This window comes from Hylobates moloch, unplaced genomic scaffold (assembly GCF_009828535.3).
Source record: "Hylobates moloch isolate HMO894 unplaced genomic scaffold, HMol_V3 SCAFFOLD_16, whole genome shotgun sequence".
Classification (NCBI taxonomy): domain Eukaryota; kingdom Metazoa; phylum Chordata; class Mammalia; order Primates; family Hylobatidae; genus Hylobates; species Hylobates moloch.
Window position 1 is genome coordinate 17,092,674 of NW_026652291.1, and position 22,390 is coordinate 17,115,063.

At 34.4% G+C, this 22,390-nt stretch overlaps 1 protein-coding gene across 6 annotated transcripts in view; it reads right to left on the bottom strand.

The window, feature by feature from the left end:
- Positions 1-538: 538 nt before the first annotated feature.
- Positions 539-22,390, bottom strand: part of SPATA7 (spermatogenesis associated 7) — a 61,644-nt gene continuing 39,792 nt past the window's right edge. For 3 of the 6 annotated variants that reach the window (XM_032179350.2, XM_032179347.2, XM_032179349.2), the window contains 8 exons: positions 18,479-18,612; positions 12,554-13,026; positions 11,573-11,642; positions 9,827-9,942; positions 8,071-8,124; positions 5,787-5,864; positions 1,401-1,455; positions 539-1,161 (listed from right to left, as the gene is read on the bottom strand). In XM_032179350.2, coding sequence (XP_032035241.1) covers positions 577-1,161; positions 1,401-1,455; positions 5,787-5,864; positions 8,071-8,124; positions 9,827-9,942; positions 11,573-11,642; positions 12,554-13,026; positions 18,479-18,612 — 1,565 coding nt within the window. In that variant the 3' untranslated portion in view covers positions 539-576. The remainder of the gene's footprint in view (positions 1,162-1,400; positions 1,456-5,786; positions 5,865-8,070; positions 8,125-9,826; positions 9,943-11,572; positions 11,643-12,553; positions 13,027-18,478; positions 18,613-22,390) is intronic. The other 3 variants (XM_032179348.2, XM_032179346.2, XM_058429659.1) reach the window with 2 other exon arrangements.

The window sequence follows — 22,390 nt, forward strand, 5'->3', positions numbered from 1 at the left end:
CTTGTATATATTCCCAACCCTTAAGTGTGGGCAAGACCCATGACTTGCTTCTAACCAAAAGAACACAGCAAAGGTGATAGAAAGTCACTCCTGTGATTATGTTACATTATGTAAGACTCCACCTTGTTAGCAGAATCTCTCTAGTTTTCCTGATATCCTTAAAAAAGCAAGCAGCCATGTTATAACTTCCCTAAGGAAAGGGCCAAGTGGCAGAAAACTATAGGCAGCCTCTAGCCACTGGTCAGCAAGACAACAAAGCCCTCAAATCTGTAACTGCAAGGAAGATAATTCTGCCAACAAGCCTCTCTAAATGAAAACACAGCCCCAGCCACTGCCTTGATTGTGGGGTAGCCTTGTGAGACCCAGGGCAGAGGACCCAACTAAGCTGTGCCTACACTCCTGATCCACAGAAACTGTGGGATAAATAATAAATGTGTAGCATGTTAGGCTGCTAGGTTTCTGGTAACTTATTATTGCAGTACAGAAAACTAATACAGAAATCTTATACATACATTTTAAAAAAGGAAGAAAAGTAATATTGAGTTACTGGCCATTTGAGGTATTTATTAATGAAGATTAAACATCCAACGGGCAGTCCTCAATGCTCATTTCCATGATTTTAAGAGTTGATAACTCCATATCATGATTATTGTCGCCTTTGACACTGGAGAACTGAATAGATTGGGAGAGTGACGTGTTAAGACCACATAATCCATTTGAAATCTCAACCTTTTCAGGGTCACTATCACCTTCAATGACCTTCAGAGAAGTTTCCTGATCTGTTAAACTGTCTGAAATACTTGGAATATTTTCATCCAAAGTTGAAGGTTCAAGATTCGTTTCATCATTCACCTGTTGAATTATAACCCCTTCTGAATGCTTTGATTTATAAACAGGCAAGAAAAATTCAGTTGGTGAAGAGAATATCTCGTTCTCATCCTTTGGTGCCGACAATAACACATCCAAAGCCTTTTGGTATTGTTGACGTTCCTGCTGAATTGTTACTTCACTTTCGTTTTTTAATTCATTTGGTTCTGAATTCCCAGCCTTTTCAAAATCAAATAAATTCAACATATCAACATCATTTTGCTTTACCGAGTTTTCCTCCGATGTGCAGCCTAAGTCTACTTTCAGGACATGCAGCAGGTGGCGCATTTTTTCCTAGGATTAAGAAAACATGAGACTAATTACATTAATTGAGTCAAAGTAAATTTTGACTGCAGTGCTGAAAATCTCACAGGATTAATACTTTTCCTTTCACTTCTCCCACCACCACCCTCAAAAAAGTTCAAGGGGAAAAAAAAGCACTTGCTTTTAATATATTGTTTGAAGGTATGAAAAAACTGTAAAATTATTTTTACATTATAATTTTTCTAATGAAGTTATAAGGAAAGACAAACCTCCTCCAAATGTTTATTTTGTTTTATATGTCGCTCGAACAGTCGTTCTAAAAACCTACAAATGATAAACAAAAATGTTAATGTCTCAAAATCAGAAAATCATCTAAATATAAACTAGCCATGTAACACTGAAACTACAAAGGTTGAAAAATGTTTTTCAGATTTTTCTTTTTCTCTGTAAAGCTTAAAACTAATCCTTTCCTGTTCTAAGTTCTTCCATTATGCATTTGCTTCATGTTACATGTTTCTGAAAGACTGTATGCTACTTTTATTTCTTTGAATAAAATTCTTTTTCTCACCCCACCACCAAAAAGCTGTTTTTCTCTCACAGACATATGCAAACACCCAAAGCCTCTCTACCCCGATCTTTACACACACACACACACACACACACACACACACACACACACACAACCAAACCCTAAAGAAAAACCTCTTACAGAGATATTTTATAATCCTTCCTAAATTATACTTTTAAAAAATTCCTATATTAAAGTATAAACACTGATGAACAAAATGGAAAAAGACACCAAAAAAAAAAGGAAAAATATTCCAAATTCATGGATTGGAAGAATCAATATTGTTAAAATGTCCACACCACCCAAAGCAATCTACAGCGTCAATGCAATCCCTATCAAAATACCAGTGACATTATTCACAGAAATAGAAAAAAAAATCCTAAAATGTACATGAAACCACAAAAGACCCAGAATAGCCAAAGCTATCCTAAGTAAAAAGAACAAAACTGGTGGAATCATATTACCTGACTTCAAATTATACTACAGAGCTATAGTAACCAAAACAGCATGGTCAGGCATAAAAACAGACACAGACCAATGGAACAGAATAGAGAACTCAGAAACAAATCCACACACCTACAGTGAACTCATTTTTGACAAAGTTGCCAAGGACATACATACACTGCGGAAAAGGCAGTCTCTTCAATAAATGATAATGGGAAAACTGGATACCCATATGCAAAAGAATGAAACTAGACCCCTATCTCTCACCACATACAAAAATCAAATCAAAATAGATTAAAGGCTTAAATATAAGTCCTGAAACTATGGAACTACTAAATGAAAACATTGAGGGAAAATCAAAATCTCTAGGACACTGGTCTGGCAAAGACTTCTTGAGTAATATCCCACAAGCACAGGCAACCAAAGCAAACATGGACAAATGGGATCACAAGTTAAAAAGCTTCCACACAGCAAAGGATATAACCAACAAAGTGAAGAGACAATCCACAGAATGGGAGAAAATATTTGCAAACTACCCCTCTGACAAGGAATTAATAACCAGAATATATAAGGAGCTCAAACTATTTACTATTAGATTTATAGGGAAAAATCTAATAATCCAATCAAAAAATGGGCAAAAGATTTGAATAGACAATTCTCAAAAGACATACGAATTGTAAACAGGAATATGAAAAGGTGTTCCACATCACTGATCATCAGAGAAATGCAAATCAAAACTACAATGAGATACCATCTCACTCCAGTTAAAATGGCTTATATGCAAAAACAAGCAATAATAAATGCTGGTGAGGATGTGGAGAAAAGGGAATCCTTGCATACTGTTGGTAAGAATGTAAACTATTAGTTCAACCACTATGGGGAACAGTTTGGAGATTCCTCAAAAAACTAGAAATTGAGCTACCATATGTTCCAGTAATCCCAAAAGGAAGTAAGTCAGGATATCGAACAGATATCTGCACTCTTATGTTTGTTGTAGCTCTGTTCATGACAGCTAAGATTTGGAAATAACCTAAGTGTCCATTAACAAATGAATGGATAAAAAAATGTAGTACATATACACCATGGAGTACTATTCAGCCATTAAAAAAGTGAGATCCTGTCATCTGCAACAATATGGATGGAACTGGAGATCATTATATTAAGTGAAATGATCCTGGCACAGAAAGACAAACATTGCATGCTTCCACGTATTTGTGGGATCTAAAAATCAAAACAATTGAACTCACAGACATAGAGAGTAGAAGGATGGTTAACAGAGGCTGGGAAGGGTAGTAGAGGGCTGCAGGGGAAGTGGGGTAGTTAATGGGTACAAAAACATAGAATGAATAAGACCATTTGATAGCACAACAGGATGACTACAGTCAATAATAACTTAACTGTACATTTAAAATAAAGAATGTAATCTGATCGTTTGTAACTCAAAGGATAAATGCTTGAGAGGATGGATACCCCATTCTCCGTGATGTTCTTATTTCACAATGCTTGCCTGTATCAAAACATCTCATGTACCCCTTAAATATACATACCTACTGTGTACCTCACAAAATTAAAAAAAAAATAAAAAAATTTAAAAACTCCCACTGATGGTAAATCCACATAATAATTTAAAAGTTATCACCTATTAATTTCCATTAAGTGCTACTGTGCTAGTCATAATAATCATTTTACCTCTAATTCTGACCAATGTAGGGAGGGAAAGATAGTGTAAAAACCATTTTAAAGATGAGAAAGCCACATCTCTAAGATGATAATTTCCTCTCCCCTGAGGTCAAAAGCCTTTAGGAGAATTTAACCCAGATGTGTCTGGCTCCACAGAATTTCTTCATTCTAAAACACCATGCTCACCTCTCTATCACAGGAATGTATCAACAGTTTTTTAAAAAACAACTAATTTCCTTTGTTATCATTTGCTAGCATCAGTGAAGTTATGAGCCAACCTCAGGGTTAGTAGTTCTGAATTATTTCACAATTTTTTTTAAAACCCAAGAAATCTGTATTCTACTTTTTACAACTATTGTTAACATTTTAGAATATTCACTACTAGGCATTTTTTCTATTCATTTGTATTTCTTTACCAAATTGTAATTAAACAATACATACTATTTGGGTATCTACCTTGTTTTTTCTTTTTCTTTTTTTTTTTTTTCTGAGACAGAGTCTCACTCTGTTGCCCAGGCTGGAGTGCAGTGGCATGATCTCAGCTCACTGCAACCTCCGCCTTGTGGGGTTCAAGCAATTCTCCTGCCTCAGCCTCCCGAGTAGCTGGGACTACAGGCACGCACCACCACGCCCAGCTAATTTTTGTATTTTTAGTAGAGATGGGGTTTCACCATATTGGCCAGGCTGGTGTTGAACTCCTGACCTTGTGATCCGCCCACCTTAGCCTCCCAAAGTTCTGGGATTACTGGCGTGAGCCACAGTGCCCAGCCCTATTTTGTTTTTTCTAATCAACGACATATATCTTTAACATCTTTCTATATCTGTAAATTCACTTCAACATCATTTTTAATCCCTGAAGAGATCTCACATTTCATATATATTCCACAGTTTATTCAATCAAATATTTACCATTAAACATTTAGGTTGATTCTGGTTTTTGGTACGATTATAAAAATGCTGTAATAAACAGTCTTATAAACTTGAGAAAAACATAAAATTTTAAGCACAAATACGTATGATTTTGTAAGTGTACTTTTTTTCTTGTGGTGGCAAAAACCAACAAAACTTATCATCTTAACCATTTTTAAGTGCACGATTGAGCAGTGTTAAGTATATTCATATTGTGATACAGATTGCCAAAACTTTTCATTATGTATCCTGAAACTCTTTACCCATATTATGCAAGTATTATTAACCAACTTTTTAAAATGAAAGAGGTCAACAGAATTAATGCCAAAAATCTTAGGTCTTTTTGATATGCCTTTTTATACCAATAATGAAAATGTTTGCTTTAATTTTTTAAAAAACTTGATGTAGAGGATAGAAATAATTTATTAGAAATGTCTATGCTTGGCATATTATTATGACAGAGAAAGCAAGTAGTATACATAATAGGGTCCTAGGTTACATAACATAAAGTAGAGCTCAGTGCTCAATGAATCTTAGATACATAAATGTTCAAGCCAAATTCAGGACACACAGTTTCCTTAAGCTATGCAATAGCTAATCTGGTTTTGCAAACTTTCCATTTAACTTATGGTGTGCAAACCTAACTCTTAATTTGTTCTCATTTTACTAGCTCTAATACTAATAATGGTTGCACCAAAAATGCTTGCTTTTCATTCTCATGACAATTTTAGATAGTAAAATGGGATTATGGAGCTTTGCAAATAAGTGATAAAGATCTTCCTTCACTAGTCACTTATAACACAAGGGATATAATATTAAAATTAATAAAAGCTCTATTCTTTAATTCTCCTAAGTGGTGAACTTCCCCTAGAGTATAAATTAAACATTCTTTACAACTTGCTATCAATTATAATAATAAGTTTCCAAGAAAGCAATATATTTTTTCATTTCCTAATATGGGAAAATAACTTTAAAATTTTAACATCATATGAAGAAATATGAAGAATATTTAATGTACTCCTGAATTGCCATAACACAATTAAAAAAAACTAACCTGTTTGAAAATAAACCAAGTTTCAAAATTTCATCTGTTATATCTTCAATGAAACTCAGATACAACAGTTCTTCTTCACTGTAAAAGGAAGGCAATATACAGCATAAAAATTATTCCTTACTTATTCTGAAAACCGTAAGAAACATTAGTACCTAATTAGAAATATCTATCTCTACCATTACCAATGTACTTCTACCTCATATTACTAAGGGGAATATTACAAAACAAACATGTCTACCTTCTCAAATTATGCAAGGATAAATATTTACTAAAGATGATGACCTAACAGAGTAAAATTTCACAGATACCTGCAACATCCATAGCAGTAAAAAAACAAGCAGAATCAAACAACACAAAAAGAAAGCAACGAAGGACAAGGGGCAATCAAATGCAATCCACTGGGAGCAAGCACTCCCGAGGAATGTTTTAAATTTCCTCTTGCTCCTGACCAGATCCAGCAGCAGAGGTGCAAGTCCCTCTGCAAAGCATATGCAAGAAGGAAGAGGAAAGTTGTCCAGAGAAGCAGGAGCTTCAACTAAGAAGTCCTCTCCTAGCCCTAGGCCAGCATCTTGTTTTAAGGTTGAGAAATTTACTAAGCAGAAAAATTTATTTTTTCTCTCAAAACGTTTGGAGACAAAAAAATTCTCATAGGAAAATTTGTGAACATAAATATTGTGGTAATTTTTAACTACTTGAACACACTTCTCTATTATATTTTAGTAGCTATTACAAGAAAATTAGGATATTATTGTACATTTGGTTTTAATTAGCTGAAATTAGTGAATGAATACCAAATGTAAGTAGCAAGTAACTAAATTACTGAATAAGCAAATATAAGGGAAGAGTGAATAAGCAAATCAAATAATAGAGTTAAATGTTTAATAAAAAGTTACACTTTCAAACTGATTCACAGGGTCTTGCTTATTTAAAAACAGCATATTTGAAAATAAATAAAATTTTATAAATTATTTTCCCTAAAAAAAGTAACTTAATTAAAACAACATTAAGGCCGGGCGCGGTGGCTCACGCTTGTAATCCCAGCACTTTGGGAGGCCGGGGCGGGCGGATCACGAGGTCAGGAGATCGAGACCACGGTGAAACCCCGTCTCTACTAAAAGTACAAAAAAATTAGCCGGGCGTGGTGGCGGGCGCCTGTAGTCTCAGCTACTCGGAGAGGCTGAGGCAGGAGAATGGCGTGAACCCGGGAGGCAGAGCTTGCAGTGAGCCGAGATTGCGCCACTGCACTCCAGCCTGGGCGACAGAGCGAGACTCCGTCTCAAAAAAAAAAAAAAAAAAAAAAACATTAAAATCTACAAGTAAAATACCTGCAAAGAACTGCTGAGGTTAGAAACCTCTGGAAAGAGTATCCTGAACTATTAAAAGTCTGCATTTCTCTAAAACTCTTATTATTTTATTATTTTTACTTATAAAATAAATAAGAATCATGGATACTAATTATTAAAAAGTATCAGGTATTAACTTAGGGACAAATTTCTACTAGAGATAAAAATGACGTGATTGATAATTATTCCAGAAAGTTGTTATTATTTCTCAAATAAATTTGAGAAAATTATTCAGGTCATTTTCTCAAATTTAGTATGTATTATACGATTGATATCCCAAAGCTGGTTGTAAGAGAGATTAGTGTTCACAGATGAATGGATAAAGAAAATGTATATATACACCATGAAATACTATTCAGCCATAAAGACAAATAAAAACATGTCACTTGTGGCAACACGTTTCTTTGGAACATGGATGGATGCTGGTGAAATAAGCCAGCAACAGAAAGTTAAACATCGCATGCTCTCACTCATATGTGGAAGCTAAAAACAGTTGATTTCATAGAAGTAGAAAGTAGAACAGAGGGTACTGGAGGCTGGGAAGGGTAGACAGGAATGAGGGACAAGGTGAGATTTGTTACAAGATACAAAATTATAGCTAGATAGAAGGAGTAAGTTCTAGTGTTCTATACCATTATAGGATGACTACCATGGTTAACAATAATACATAGTTTCAAATAGCTAGAAGAAGGATACTCAATGTTTCCAACACAAAGAAATGATAAAATGTTTGAGATGATGGATATGCTAATTAAACTGTTCTAATCACTGTACAGTATATGTATCAAAACATCACTAGGTACTCCACGAATAGGTACATTTATTACTTGCCAGTTTTAAAAAAAGAGATTATTGTTCAATCCTAATTATTTAATAATGGTTTCTATGATTCTTAATCCTTGATTCCACTATGCAAAACGAAGAGGTAAAAAAGATCTTACTCAGAGTAGATTTTACTAGTTGAAGGGGGCTTCAGGGAATACTGACACATTGCCCTAGAAAGAGGAAGTTAAAGTAGTTGAGCAAAACAGTGGTTGGCATACGATAAATCCTCAATAACATTGTATATTAGTATGGACTGAATATCCCTTATCTTAGATGCTTGGAACCAGAAGTGTTTCAGATTTTGGATTTTGGAATATTTCCATTATATACTTAGTAATTGAGCATCTCAATCCAAAAATCTGAAATCCAAAATGCTCCAATGAGCATTTCCTTTGGGCATCATGTTGGATTTTGGAGTATTGTGAATTGTGGGTTTTCAAATTTGGGATGCTCAACCTGTAATTACATGTTTCAGCAATTTTTAAAGCACTCTCATACCCATATGTAATTTAATCTTCTAAACAACCTAGTCAGGCATGTTGGCTGTGTATTATTTTTCCCATTTACTGATGAGTTCACCAAGGGTCAGAAAGGCTAAGTAACTTTCCAAGGTTAATGTTAGTAAGCAGCAAAGACAGGTTTTTAAACTACTTTTCTAGTTATAAATTCACAATTCTTTTTAAAACTACACTATGGCACTTCTCTAGTATAGACAGTGACAATTTGACTAAGGTTAATGTACAGATAGTGCTGGATATAGATACATTACTATGAAAATATTTTTAAAGCTGGTCATCATGATAAATTTTGTTATTATTCAGTTATGTTACCAATAATTAATTTGAAGCTAAATTTTATTCAGGTATACTCAATTATACTATTTTACTTTACTTCTTTTAGAAAGTATTAGAAAAGATTAGAAAAGTATTCCTTTCCTTAAGTCATTCTTAATATTCAATGAAGACTGGCTCAAGAGCAGCTTATATTAATTAGCAAGTTATATGTGTTGAAACACCAAAAATTTCAAAGACAGGGAAGTTAACAATGAACTCTCCATGTCCTTAGCAGGTGAGATCTCCCTAGCAAAGGCCTGAGGGAGAAGCCAGAGCCTGAGGGGATTGTGTGTACTTCCCTAGTGGTCTGCTGCATAACACCTTATTCTTGCCCTCTTTTTAATCTCTACTCCTTCCTTTCTTCTACCCCATCCACCGGCATTTCATATCCATTTTCTGACACTGGAAATACATTTGACAACTGAAACTATCGAGGCATCTTTTGGTTTTCTACTACCTGCTAATTAATGTATAATATTCCTTAATTACTCAACATGATGAGTAGTTTTTAAAGAGTGCCTCCATTGCAGTGAGCTCAGACCGCACCACTGCACTCCAGCCTAGACAACAGAGAGAGACTGTCTCATAAATAAATAAATACATAAATAAATAGTGTCTTCATATAGCACAGATTGGTCAAGCACTGCGATATGATGAATATTCAAAATCACAGATTATGACTCCTCAAATGGTAAAGCTCTTCAGTACTATCTGTGGCATGTAAACTGGTTAGCATCACTGCCAGAGGACTTGTCTTGGGGAAAATCAGTTTTTTAATGAATAGTGATAATAAATAATACAAGTTGGTGTGGCTTTTTCCTTTACTAATGAATTAGCAAAATTAACTCATTTCAACTTTTACTAAGCACTTAAATTTGTAAAATTTCCTTGGTAAAACTAAAACTGTTATTGAATTACATAACACCAAAATAGATTAGAGCATGCAATTAAATAGTACTTATGCAGCAAATACTATATGTCTGTTATACAAGAAGGCAATTAAAGACAGTTGAAATTATTTCTCCTGTTAACTGTTTACCTTGGTGAGGAATGCTGAAGAGCATCATCCTTAATCTCATCCCATGTTGAGTCATGCCCTTGTAAAGGTAAAGAAGCTATTTTTTCTTTGGCATCATATGTCGCACAATTAGATGCCTGAGGATGCAATAAAAAAATCTTTATTTTTGCTTAAAAATACATTACGAAAGCAGAAATAGAACATAGCAAATTTTAAGTGAACAGAGATATCCAGTAGAAAAAAATTATACAGTACGACAAAGAATATTTTAGAATAATTTTTCTACCCATCCAGCGCTTTTTTCTTAAAGATAAAATGACTTATTTCTTGTATTTTAATGAGTGGCATTTAAATGACTTTAAGAAATTGCCACAAATAAACATATAAAGGGAAAAATGAAGCAAATTTTCAACTTTTAAGTAAGTTTGAGGGCACAAAATCTCATTATTCAGAAATTCAAATAGCTCATCTGTTTTAAATGCCAACATGTCAAATGTGTAGAAGCAGTGGTAGCGCTGGCAGCATGAACAATAATATTAACAAACAAAAATAATGGCAACTTACTTCTATAGACTCCTTACTATGCACCACAAACTGTGCCAAGCATTTACTCACATCATTAGATTTAATCTTTACAATGACAATTTATGTATAGTGCTTTACAGTTTTAAAGGTGCTGTTAAAATGTGGATCTACTGCAGTTAATACTCTACTGGCTTCTTCAAGTCAAGTACTGATGGCACTGACTATGGAATATGGGGACACACATTTGCTTGCAGGATTGTAAATAAATATTTTTTCGTGTTTATGTAGTTATCTGCAGAGCTCTTTCCAAAAATTTCAAGCTAGTAATAGCTGTCACTTATTAAGCCCTTACCAGGCTAGGCACTTTGCCTACATCATTTACTCCTCCTAATAATCCTGCAAGTTAAGTACAGTTTTTCTAGATGAGGAAATTCAGCTCTCAGAGGATAAGTGATTTGTCCTTGGGCCTTAAGTGGCAGGGCCCTATGTCAAACAGCGATTAATGGCTGAGATGGAAAACTACCACCTTCTACCCATTTTCAGAAGGGAAGGGGGAAGTTGAGTATGATTATATTTTATTCTTCTATCTCTGGATCTGTGTTTGACATTTTAATAGACAAACCATTTTTATAAACAACAAATTTAAGTCAGGACACAAGTGCAAGACTGACACTCCAAAAATAAAACAATTTATCTCAAAATCAGACTCAAAGTTGCAATATTTTAAAAGAAATGATGCTAAGAATTCAAAATATAAACCCTGTAATAAACAGCTTTATGGTCTAGAAAAAGTAGAGGCAAACATAAGAGAATAATAGCTACTTATTCTTACAAAATGTATAATTTCCAATTATGTAATATGTGGCAATTCTTTACCAAAAAAAGGTATAAAAACTCAACTTCTGCACTACTCTGCTGGCTCCTCTAGTAATCCAGGTCTGCATCTTTGAAAACAATACTTAAGGTATTTTACTGATCCTTCCATCTATCCAGCCAGCCAACCAATCATCTAGGAAAGATGTTAGTAACAAATGACTTCCCAGATTTAGCAGGATCCACCTGGCCATTCGGAGAGAGCTATAACCATTTGTAAATAGGCAGACCTTCTGTATACTGGCTATATCATGTATGATAAGTGCCACCAACAGATTATTCTTCACAGTCTAAATAGCTGTACATATTCTATTTACAGAAAAACATCCGTAATTCAAGTGTAGCAATACTAAAAGATTTCATACTTATTACCTGCTTTATGTTCATTTCTGAATCTGTCATGTTTTTAGTCTCAGCTGTCCCCAACTCAGATTTAAAGCTGTAATAATTTAAAATAAATAATTGTTAATCCTTCAAGATATAAGCACTGTGGTAACAAGGTTTACTGGCTAGAAAAAATAAACTCAAAAAGAATGAGATCCATCTATTCTTATAAAATACATAATTTTGAATTATTTCATTTTATTTGAATAAATATCTGCAGACTCATCTGATATCACTGTAAGAAAAAAATACTAATGTTAAATTGTTTTTACTTTCTAAAACAACTAAAATCTACTGCCAGATAAATTGTTTATGTAATACTAGAAAAACAATCACAATCACAAATCTGCTAAATCTCAAAACTTGACAAGATTTGTTTTTTTCTTTAGTCATTTGGCAAACTTTTATTGAACATTCATCTTGTGCTAGTCACTATTGTATTTGAAAACATTATTGAGGCAAATTATACTTAATTTCCGGAAATTATCCCAATTTAAAATTATTCTTGGCAGTTGTTGCTATGAAGACTGCCCTAAATATCCGCAGGGAATGGAGCAGAGGGTTAGATGGATAAAGGGTTAGTTTCTTCCCCTCTATAGCCCACTGTTTCGCCACTTTTAACATGAATCAATACGCATATTTACACAAATGCTGTCTGATGACATATTTTAAGAATTCTCTGAAAGTATAATATTTAAAAACATACACAATTCTTGAACCATGCTTGAAATAATAAAATATGTAATTCATACGCATAAGGCGCTTGACCAGTTTAATAGCTATTTTTCAGCAATTACTCTGATAGTTTCTAGTGATACACGGAAAAGGAAAAGTCACATTCATCTCATTCCAATCGAAAGGGCACTATCAGATCTTAAGGCTGGCAGTAGAAAACAAGGAATATTAATTCATTAATTTTCATTTAATTTCCTGAAGGATTTACTATTGGTTGCTGATGTGTCATACCTTAATTCAGTCTGGGTTTCAGCTTCTATCCGTTGATCTGTAAAATCCTTTTTTCTTTTGGCAGGTGTATAATAGCGATACTGTGACAGGAAAGATTTTGCTTCTGTTTTTAAAGTGCGAGGAGTGAATGGCAATTGTTTGTTAGAAAAGAGTTCAGAATGTTTATCCAAAAGATCCCCACTGGGTGCTTTCGAAATGACTAACTGAAACTGGTGGGAATTTGGGAATGTGCTTCTGGGCCTTCTGCCATACAGGGTTCCAGAGCCCGGTTTCCGGGGCCCGGAGGCTGCATAATCCACGCTGGATGGGGAGGAACTGGAGTTCTTCTCAGGACCATTTGTGATGACTTTATCAGATTTATGTAGACTTAGGTGTAGTCTCTCTGAAGATGGTACTAGTGACCTTGCAAAGGATGAAAATCCATTCATTTCTTCTTTTAACACGTCATCCTCAATTTGCGGTTCACCTGAGGGCTAAGAACATTTGATATGACAGTCATCAACTGCATTACAAATTCATGTAATTGGGGATTTTGAGATTATACATTAAAAGAATGATAGCCTCAAGGGTTTACAAAATTAACTGATATGTTCTTGAAGATGTTAATATTTTATTTGAAGTTCTAGTCAAGTATTTAAACTAAGATATTAACATTTAATTCCAAATATAAGTAGTAGAGCAATCAATTTCCTTTCTGAAACTAAAAAAAAAGATGAATAACATATCTATATTTGGGATCTTAAATTTGCATATTAAGATCTATTGGGAGATCTCAGTTTTATCTGAAAGTTTTCACACAAATTGTGAGCACCAATGCCCTTCTCAACCACTATTAGTGGCATCATCCTCACTGTCCTGTCTTGTCATTATTGGAGAGTGCAGTGTAAGCCACCCCTCTGTGATGTTAAGCCTTTAAAGAAACGAAAAGGAACTTCTCCTCATAATGTATGGAGCCCTGATTTAGGTAATTGATAATTTAAATATAATCAATAAATATTTATTCCATAAAAATTTCATATATATTTCTCAACTTCTTTTCATTGGGGTGGGGGTAATACTTTGAAAAGGGAGGCATTTTGATTTGCTCCATTTCTTTTTGGCTTCACTTTAGGAAAACCATTTCTACAGGTTATTTGTAAAGTCTAAAAACACAGACAATATTTTATTGTTTTATAAACTGAAAATGTCTAAGAAGCTTTGCCTATAACTTCAGCCCTTACAGACACATCTGTATATCCTTTGCAAAACGCTGAGGCATTTTCATTAGGTAGAGGGGAAATTACATGGAGGTTACAGAAACTGAGGTTAAAAATCGCTAGAATTTAGCCAGTTGTATCTGTCTTATTACCTCACTGGGAGGAATAACAAGCGGAAGATGGACAAGTTGAGTAAGGAAAAAGCGAAGTGCTTCCTGTATGCAAGGTACTGCTCTTGACATTGAATAGAAGAGGAATAATAAGAACTTCTATCACTGCTACTAATATGTATGGTGTGCTTCCTATGTGCAAGGTACTGTACTAATTTTCATGTATAGCTCATTTAATCCTAACATCAACTTCTGCGTGGTAGTACAATTACTACCCTATTTTATAGATAAAAACAGTGCTCTGAGGTGCAGAGTCTCACAGATTTGAACAGAGGCAGAGCCCATGTTCTTTGCCACTTTATCATATTGTCTACTTAAAAACTTACTTGAAAATTATATGACTTTAGATTTTTTATACAGCATAAAAAATTTTAAACTGATTTTAACTCTTTTTCTGGGAACAAATAAGTCAGCTAACCCTAAAGTGCTGATTTATCAAAGCAAAAAAATTGCAGATAACTGGACATTGTGACTACTACCTAAAATATGTCAAATCACCTTTCCTTTCCAACTGTTTTATAACCTTATTCCAAATACAAGACAAAATTACTCAAAGCAAGTAAGTATGCCGGCATTAAATTTTGAGTCACTAGGGTACTATTTGGTAAATGACTTCAAGATGTTAGTTTTTATAAGTAGTCCTAAATGATACTCACACTACAGCTTATGTATCAGAAGAGTTTAGCTCCCAAAGAAGAAATTTCTAAGTACAGTCTAAAAATATCCTACAGGGCAATTAATTAATAAGCACAGGAATTATTTACACCTAGAAGAACAGCACAAACTGAGATCAGAGGAAGGGGAAAGAAATGCATAAGGCATTATGATTGCCTGTAAAGATATGTTATCAGTAATGGTTATTTAATAAACAAAGTGAAACACTGAAGAAAGTCTTTTTAAAAGGTAGAAGTATATGTTAAGCTACCTCTCTGAAATGGGATGGAAAAATTGCTTCTGAACTTATTGAAAGCATGAAACTTTTCCCATTTTTGTATCTTATAATTTCTACCATGTATCCTATTTTTTCTTTCCTTGGAAACCAGTAGACTACAGTATAAAATCCACTGTACCAATCTGCATCTTGTTTCCTTTAGCTATGAATATCAGAAAACTTGGATAAAGATATTTGTGCAGAATATATGTAACACACTGGTAGAATCCCAAAACATGAACAGCAGATCACTGTAAAGTTCTGAAATCAGAAAAGGGTTCATCAATTATGTGCCAATGGAGCAAAGAGTCTGGTGGTACCCTGAACACTCACTTTCTTATGTCATTCTTAGTTTATGAGGTTTGTTGTGCACTGTTTCTGTGATTTCAGGATTTATGTAAAGCAATAACCATAACATAGTTTATATACTCATCATACTTTCATGTCAAGAATTTTATAATACAGAACTCAGTACTAAATCAATCTTTTTTAAGGATGTCAGAAGACATAATGTACAATAATTTTCCAATTGTCAGATTTTTAAACACTTGAAGAGTCAATTCAATTGTAGAATTGGATGGGTATAAATTATTTTAAAATCTAACATCTGTTTGCAAAAAAGTTTCAAATTATATTTTATAAAACAAATAGGCCGGGCGCGGTGGCTCACGCCTGTAATCCCAGCACTTTGGGAGGCCGAGGCGGGCGGATCACGAGGTCAGGAGATCGAGACCATCCTGGCTAACATGGTGAAACCCCGTCTCTATTAAAAATACAAAAAATTAGCCGAGCACGGTGGTGGGCGCCTGTAGTCCCAGCTACTCGGAGGCTGAGGCAGGAGAATGGCATGAACCCGGGAGGCAGAGCTTGCAGTGAGCCGAGATAGCGCCACTGCAGTCTGGCCTGGGCGAAAGAGCGAGACTCAAAAAAAAAAAAAAGACAATGATTATCAGATTGAATAATCTGACCCACCAAATACTAACCTAAAACACTGAGATTGGCAAGTGACATTTAAAAAAAAAAAAGAAGAACACATTAAGATCAAAAAATGGAAAATGATATACCAAGTAAATACTAGTCAAAATAAAGCTAATTTAATTATATCACTATCAGAAAATATTAATAGAAAAAGCATTAAGGTAAAGAAATTCAAAGCACAGTGATAACAGGTTCAGTTCACCAAGAAACTACCTCCTTCAGGATTTTCTAAATCTGTATTCTGTATCTCTAATATCTCTAATGTAATAACATGCATTCAAAATATATAAATCAAAAATTAATAGTACCACAAGAAGAAATAGCTAAATACATAAGTATGTGGAAGATTTCTCTCAATAACTGATAGATTAACCAGACAAAAATAATCAATATGATATAAAAGATTTGAACATCTGGAAAATACAAAGTTTAATGAATATACTATATATTAAAACTACATGCAAAAACTATAGAATATATTTTATTTTCAAACATATAATGACAGGACATTTTAAAAAAATTGTCCACCTACTGGGACATAAAACAAGTGCTCAATAAATTTCAAGAAATGGATATAACATAGATGTTTCCTAATCACAATACAATTAGGCTAGAAATCTGTAACAAACAGATACTAAGGAAAAAGCAGATATAGAGATTAAGAAACAGTTCGAAATGATTTCTGGGTTAAATAAAAAAAATCATAATGAAAATTGTAGGCCGGGCATGGTGGCTCACGCCTGTAATCCCAGCATTTTGGGAGGCTGAGGCAAGCAGATCACTTGAGGTCAGGAGTTAGAGACCAACCTGGCCAATATGGTGACACCAGATTCTACTAAAAATACAAAAATTAGCTGGGCGTGGTGGCAGGCACCTGTAGTCCCAGCTACTCAGGAGGCTGAGGCACAAGAATTGCTTCAACCCAGGAGGCGGAGGTTGCAGTGAGCCAAGATCGCACTACTGCATGCCAGCCTGGGCAACAGAGCAAGACATTATCTCAAAAAACAAAACAAAAACAAACAAAAAGAAAATTGTAAAATACTTCGAATTGAAACATAGTAAAAATGTCACATATCAAAACTTGTGGGATGCAGCTAAAGCTGTACTTGGTGGAAAATTTATAGCGTTAAAAATGCTTACACTAGCAAAGAAGTAAGCCTGAGAATTAATAAATTAAATAAAATTAGAGATAGTACAGCAAAATAAATCCAGAGAAAGTCAAAGAGGGAAATAAAGATAAATGCAGATATTAACAAAACAGAAAACAAAATACAATAGAGAAGACTAACACAATAAAAAGTGTGTCCTTTAAAAAAACTGACTCAATCTCTGATGAGAATGATGAAGAAGAATGAAGGCACAAATAAACTACCTTAGGAATAACATGGGGAAATAATACATATTCAGAAGAGATTAAGAGAATAGTATGAATGATTCCCTGCCAAAAATTAACATAAAATGAACAACTTCCTACATAAATCTAACATTGAAATCATTCTATAATGACTTAAAAAATTGAATCAGTAGTACAAAATCTTCTCATAAAAAAATACTTTAGGCCCAGACAATTTTAATGTTGAGTTCCATCAAATTTAAGGAACAAATAAACCAAAGGTACATAAGCTAGTCTAGAGTACAGAAAGAAGAAATAGTGCCCAGTTTATTTTATGAGGTTAGCATAACCAGACACCAGGAGTACAAAAAAAGAAAATGACAGGCCAGTATCAATAATGGACAGATGCCAAAATTCTAAACAAAATATTAGCAACTAAATCTAGCAATGAATAAAAAAGGTAATATACCATGACTAAGTTCTGTTTACAACAGGAATGCAAAGTTGGTTTAACATTAAAGTCAATTGTTTGTAATTCATTACATTAACAGATTAAAAGAGGCTCAGCATAGTGGCTCATTCTTGTAATCCCAGCACTTTTTGGGAGGCCGAGGTGGGCAGATCACTTGAGGTCAGGAGTTTGAGACCAACCTGGCCAACATGGTGAGACCCCATCTCTACTGAAAATACAAAAATTAGTTGGAGTCGTGGTGGGTGCCTGTAATCCTAGCTACTGGGGAGGCTGAGGCAGGAGAATTGTTTCGACCCAGGAACTGGAGGTTGTAGTGAGCCAAGATCATGCCACTGCACTCCAGCCTGGGCAACAGAGTGAGCCTATATCAAAAAAAAAAAAAAAGCCTACAGATTAAAAGAGAAAAATTATATCATAATATTATCATTCCAAGAGATGCAAAAAAGCATTTCATAAAATTAATATCCATTCAGGAGAAAGGGAAAAAAAAAAACTTCACAAACTAGGAATAGAACTTATTTAACCAGACATTCGAAGGTATCACAAAAAACCTATAACTGGGGTCTGCAAACTATAACCTTCAGGCCAAATCTGACCCAATGTCTTCAGTTAATAAAGTTTCAGCAGAACACAGCTACGCCCATTTATTTATGTACTGTCTATGTCTGCCTTCCAAAGGCAGAGTAGTTGTGGCAGAGAGACCTGAAAAGTCTTTTAAAATATTAACTATCTGGATCTTTACAGGAAAAATTTGCTGACCCTAAACTATAGCAAACAGTCAGATTGTACCACTAATGAAGTAACTTAGAAACATTTGCTTTTAAAAAATAAAAATACTATCTTACCTTTTGTAAGGTGTTAAAAAGTGACTTGGAATTACTTTTAGAATTGGCTTGCATTGCAGTTTTAGTTAATTTAAACTCTTTTTCACATCGTGCTAATTCCTTTTTGAGTTTCTCTCTTCGTTGTTGGTCTGCATCTAAAAGGGAAAACAAATCTTTCAAAATATAGAACAAAATAGAAAAATTGGTTTTTTGGTCTTGTTAGAGTAATAAATGGAACATTTTTCTTGTTAAAATGTTATGATATGTAAATAAAAATCCATTTATTTTCCTATATAAAGTTACTAACACATTTTAAAAATTATTTATTTCACACGTGCCTCTAGATATTAACTAATACATTTAATTTATAGAAATTCTAAATGGATTAACTATTTAAATAATACAATGTAGTGAGAGTTGTGTAGCTACCAAAAAAAAAAAAAAAAAAAGAATGCCAACAAGATATGACAAACTGGCCAAGCCTAAGGGCATAAGAAAGCAATTCTTAGCAGTTATTCACAGAGATGTGAAGGTTACAAATGCTTAACCATGTTATTTATGACTATGTAATCACCGAATACTAAGCTTCACAAAGAAGAAATAAAGTCTTTGCTGTTGTTATATCTAGACCTAGTGTGTTAGGCTGTTCTTGCATTGCTATTAGAAATACCCAAGACTGGGTAACTTATAAGGAAAGAGGTTTAATTGGCTCATGATTATGCAGGCTGTACAGGAAGCACAATGCCAGCATCTGCTTCAGGGGAGGCCACAGGAAGCTTTTGCTCGTGGTGGAAGGCGAAGAGGGAATGTGCATTTCATATGGCAAGAATGACAGGGGAAGGCAGTGGGGGCACACACTTTTAAACAACCAGATCTTGCAAGAACCCACTCACTATCACAAGGACAGCATCAAGGGGGTGGCACTAAGCCATTCATGAGAAATTCACAGACATGATCCAATCACCTCCCATCAGGCGCCAACTCCAACACTAGGGGTTACATTTCAATGTGACATTTGGGTGGGGACAAATACCCAAACTACATCACCTAGCCTATAAGAAATGCTCAAGGACGTTTTAAACATGCACACGTAAGAATGATACTCACTACCATAAAAGAACACATAAATACAGAGGTTCACAGATCCTATAAAGCAAATACGCAATCAAGACTACAAAGCAACCAGCAAACACCACCATGACAGGATCAAACCTCACATATCAATATTAACCTTGAATGTAAGTGGTCTAAATGTACCCACTTAAAAGGCACAGAGTGGCAAGAACCACTTTTTTATTTAAAAAATAAAATAATATTTTATTAAAAAAAAAACAAGACCCAACTTTCTACTATCTTCAAGAGGCCCATTACCCATGTAATGACACCTATAGGCCTGAAGTAAAGTGATGAAGAAAGACCTATCATGCAAACAGTAAATAGAAGAGCAGGGGTTGCTATTCTTGTATCAGATAAAACAGACTTTAAACCAACAGCAATAAGGACAAAGATGGGCATTACATAATGATGAAGATTCAGTTCCACAAGACTTGCCTATCCTAGATATATTTGCACCCAACACTGGAGCACCCATATTCATACAACAAGTACTTCTTGACCTATGAAAAGATTTAGACAGCCACACATTAATAATGGGGGACTTCAACATCCCACTGGCAGTGTTAGATAGACCTTCAAGGCAGAAAACTAACAAAGAAATTTTGAATTTAAATTTGACACCTGACCAATTGGACCTAACAGACATCTACAGAAGAATACTCCACCCAACAACCACAGAATAAACATTCTTCTCATCTGCATGTGGAACATACTCTAAGATCAACCACATGCTCGAAGACAAAGCAAGTTTCAATAAATGTAAAAAAATTGAAACCACGCCAAACATATTTTTGGACCACAGTGGAAAAAAAGGTAGAAATCAACACCAAGAGGATTCCTCAAAACCACATAATTTTACATGGAAATTAAACCAACTTGCTCCTGAATGACTTTTGGGTAAACAACAGAAGGTGAAATTAAAAAAAAAAAACTCTTTGAAATAAATAAAAACAGAAACACAACATACCAAAATTTCTGGGATGCAGCAAAAGCAGTGTTAAGAGGCAAGTTTACAGTGCTAAATACCTACATCAAGAAGACAGAAAGATCTCAAATTAACAATCTAACATTGCAACTAAAGGAAGCAGAACAACAAGAACTAATCCCAAAGCTAGTAGTAGAAAATAATTATCTAAAAGCAGAAATAATTGAAATTGAGATTCCAAAATCCATATAAATGTTCAATGAAACAAAAAGTTGGTTTTTTGAAAGGATAAACAGATCAACAGACTGTTGGCAAGATTAACAAAGATAAAAGAGAAGATCCAAATAAGTACAACCAGATATGACAAAGGCAACATTACAACAGATCCCACAGAAATAGAAAAGATCCTTACAGACTATTAAGAAGACTTCTATGCATAGAAACTAGGAAATCTAGAGGAAATAGATAAATTTCTGGAAACATACAATTTCCCAATATTGAATCCAGAAGAAATCGAAACCCTGAAGAGACCAATACTGAGTTCCAAAATCGAACCAGTAATAAAAAAAACCTACCAACCATAAAAAGCCCTGGACCAGAGAGATTCACAGCCAAATTCTACCAGACATACCAATAGTTGGTATTAATCCTACTGAAACTATTCCAAAAACTTGAGGAAGGACTCTTCCCTAACTCATTCTATGAAACCCAATCTATGAAACCAGCATAATTCTAACACCAAAATCTGGTAAAGACACACCAAAAATGAAAGCTATAGGCCAATATCCTTGATGAACATAGACACAAAAATGCTCAACGAATAGTAGCAAACTGAATCCAACAGCACATCAAAAAGTTAATAAACCACAATCAAGTAGGCTTCATTCCTGGAATGAAAGGCTGGTTCAACATATGCAAATCAATAAATGCGATTCACCATATAAACAGAATTTAAAACAAAAACCTTATGATCATCTCAACAGATGCAGCAAAAACCTTCAATAAAATCTAGCAACCCTTCATGATTAAAAAAAAAAAACCTCAACAAATTAGGCATCGAAAGAACATACCTCAAAATAATAAGAGCCATCTATGACAAGCCCACAGCCAACATCATACTGAATGGGCAAAAGCTGGAAGCATTCCTCTTTTGAACTGGAACAGCATAAGGATGCCCACTATCACCACTCTTATTCAACATACTACTGGAGTCCTAGCCAGAGTAATTAGGCAAGAGAAAGAAATAAAACACATCCAAATTGGAAAAGTAGTAGTCAAATTATCTCTTTCCTGATGATATGATTCTATAATTAGAAAACCGTGAAGATGCTGCCAAAAGGCTTCTTGAACTAATAAACGACTCCAGTAAAGTTTTAGGATAGAAAATCAATGTGCAAAAATCAGTAGCATTTCTATACACCAATGATATTCAAGCTGAGAGCCAAATCAAGAACACAATCTCGTTTACAATAGTTACACACACACAAAATAAAATACCTAGGAAAATATCTAAGGAGGTAAAGGATATCTAAAAGAATTACAAAATACTGCTGAAAGAAATCAGAGCTGAGACACACAAATGGAAAAACATTCCATGTTCGTGGATTGGAAGAGTCAATATCATTAAAATGTCCATACTGCCCAAAGCAATCTAGAGATTCAACACTATTCCTATCAAACTACTAACATCATTTTTCACAGAAATTGAAAATACTATTCTAAAATTTATATGGAACCAAAAAAGAACAGTCCTAAGCAAAAAGAACAAAACTGGAGGCATCACATTACCCGACTTCAAACCACACTACAAGCCTACAAGATGGATTAAGGATTTAAATATAAGACCTAAAACTATAAAAATCCTATAAGAAAACCTAGGATATACTCTGCTG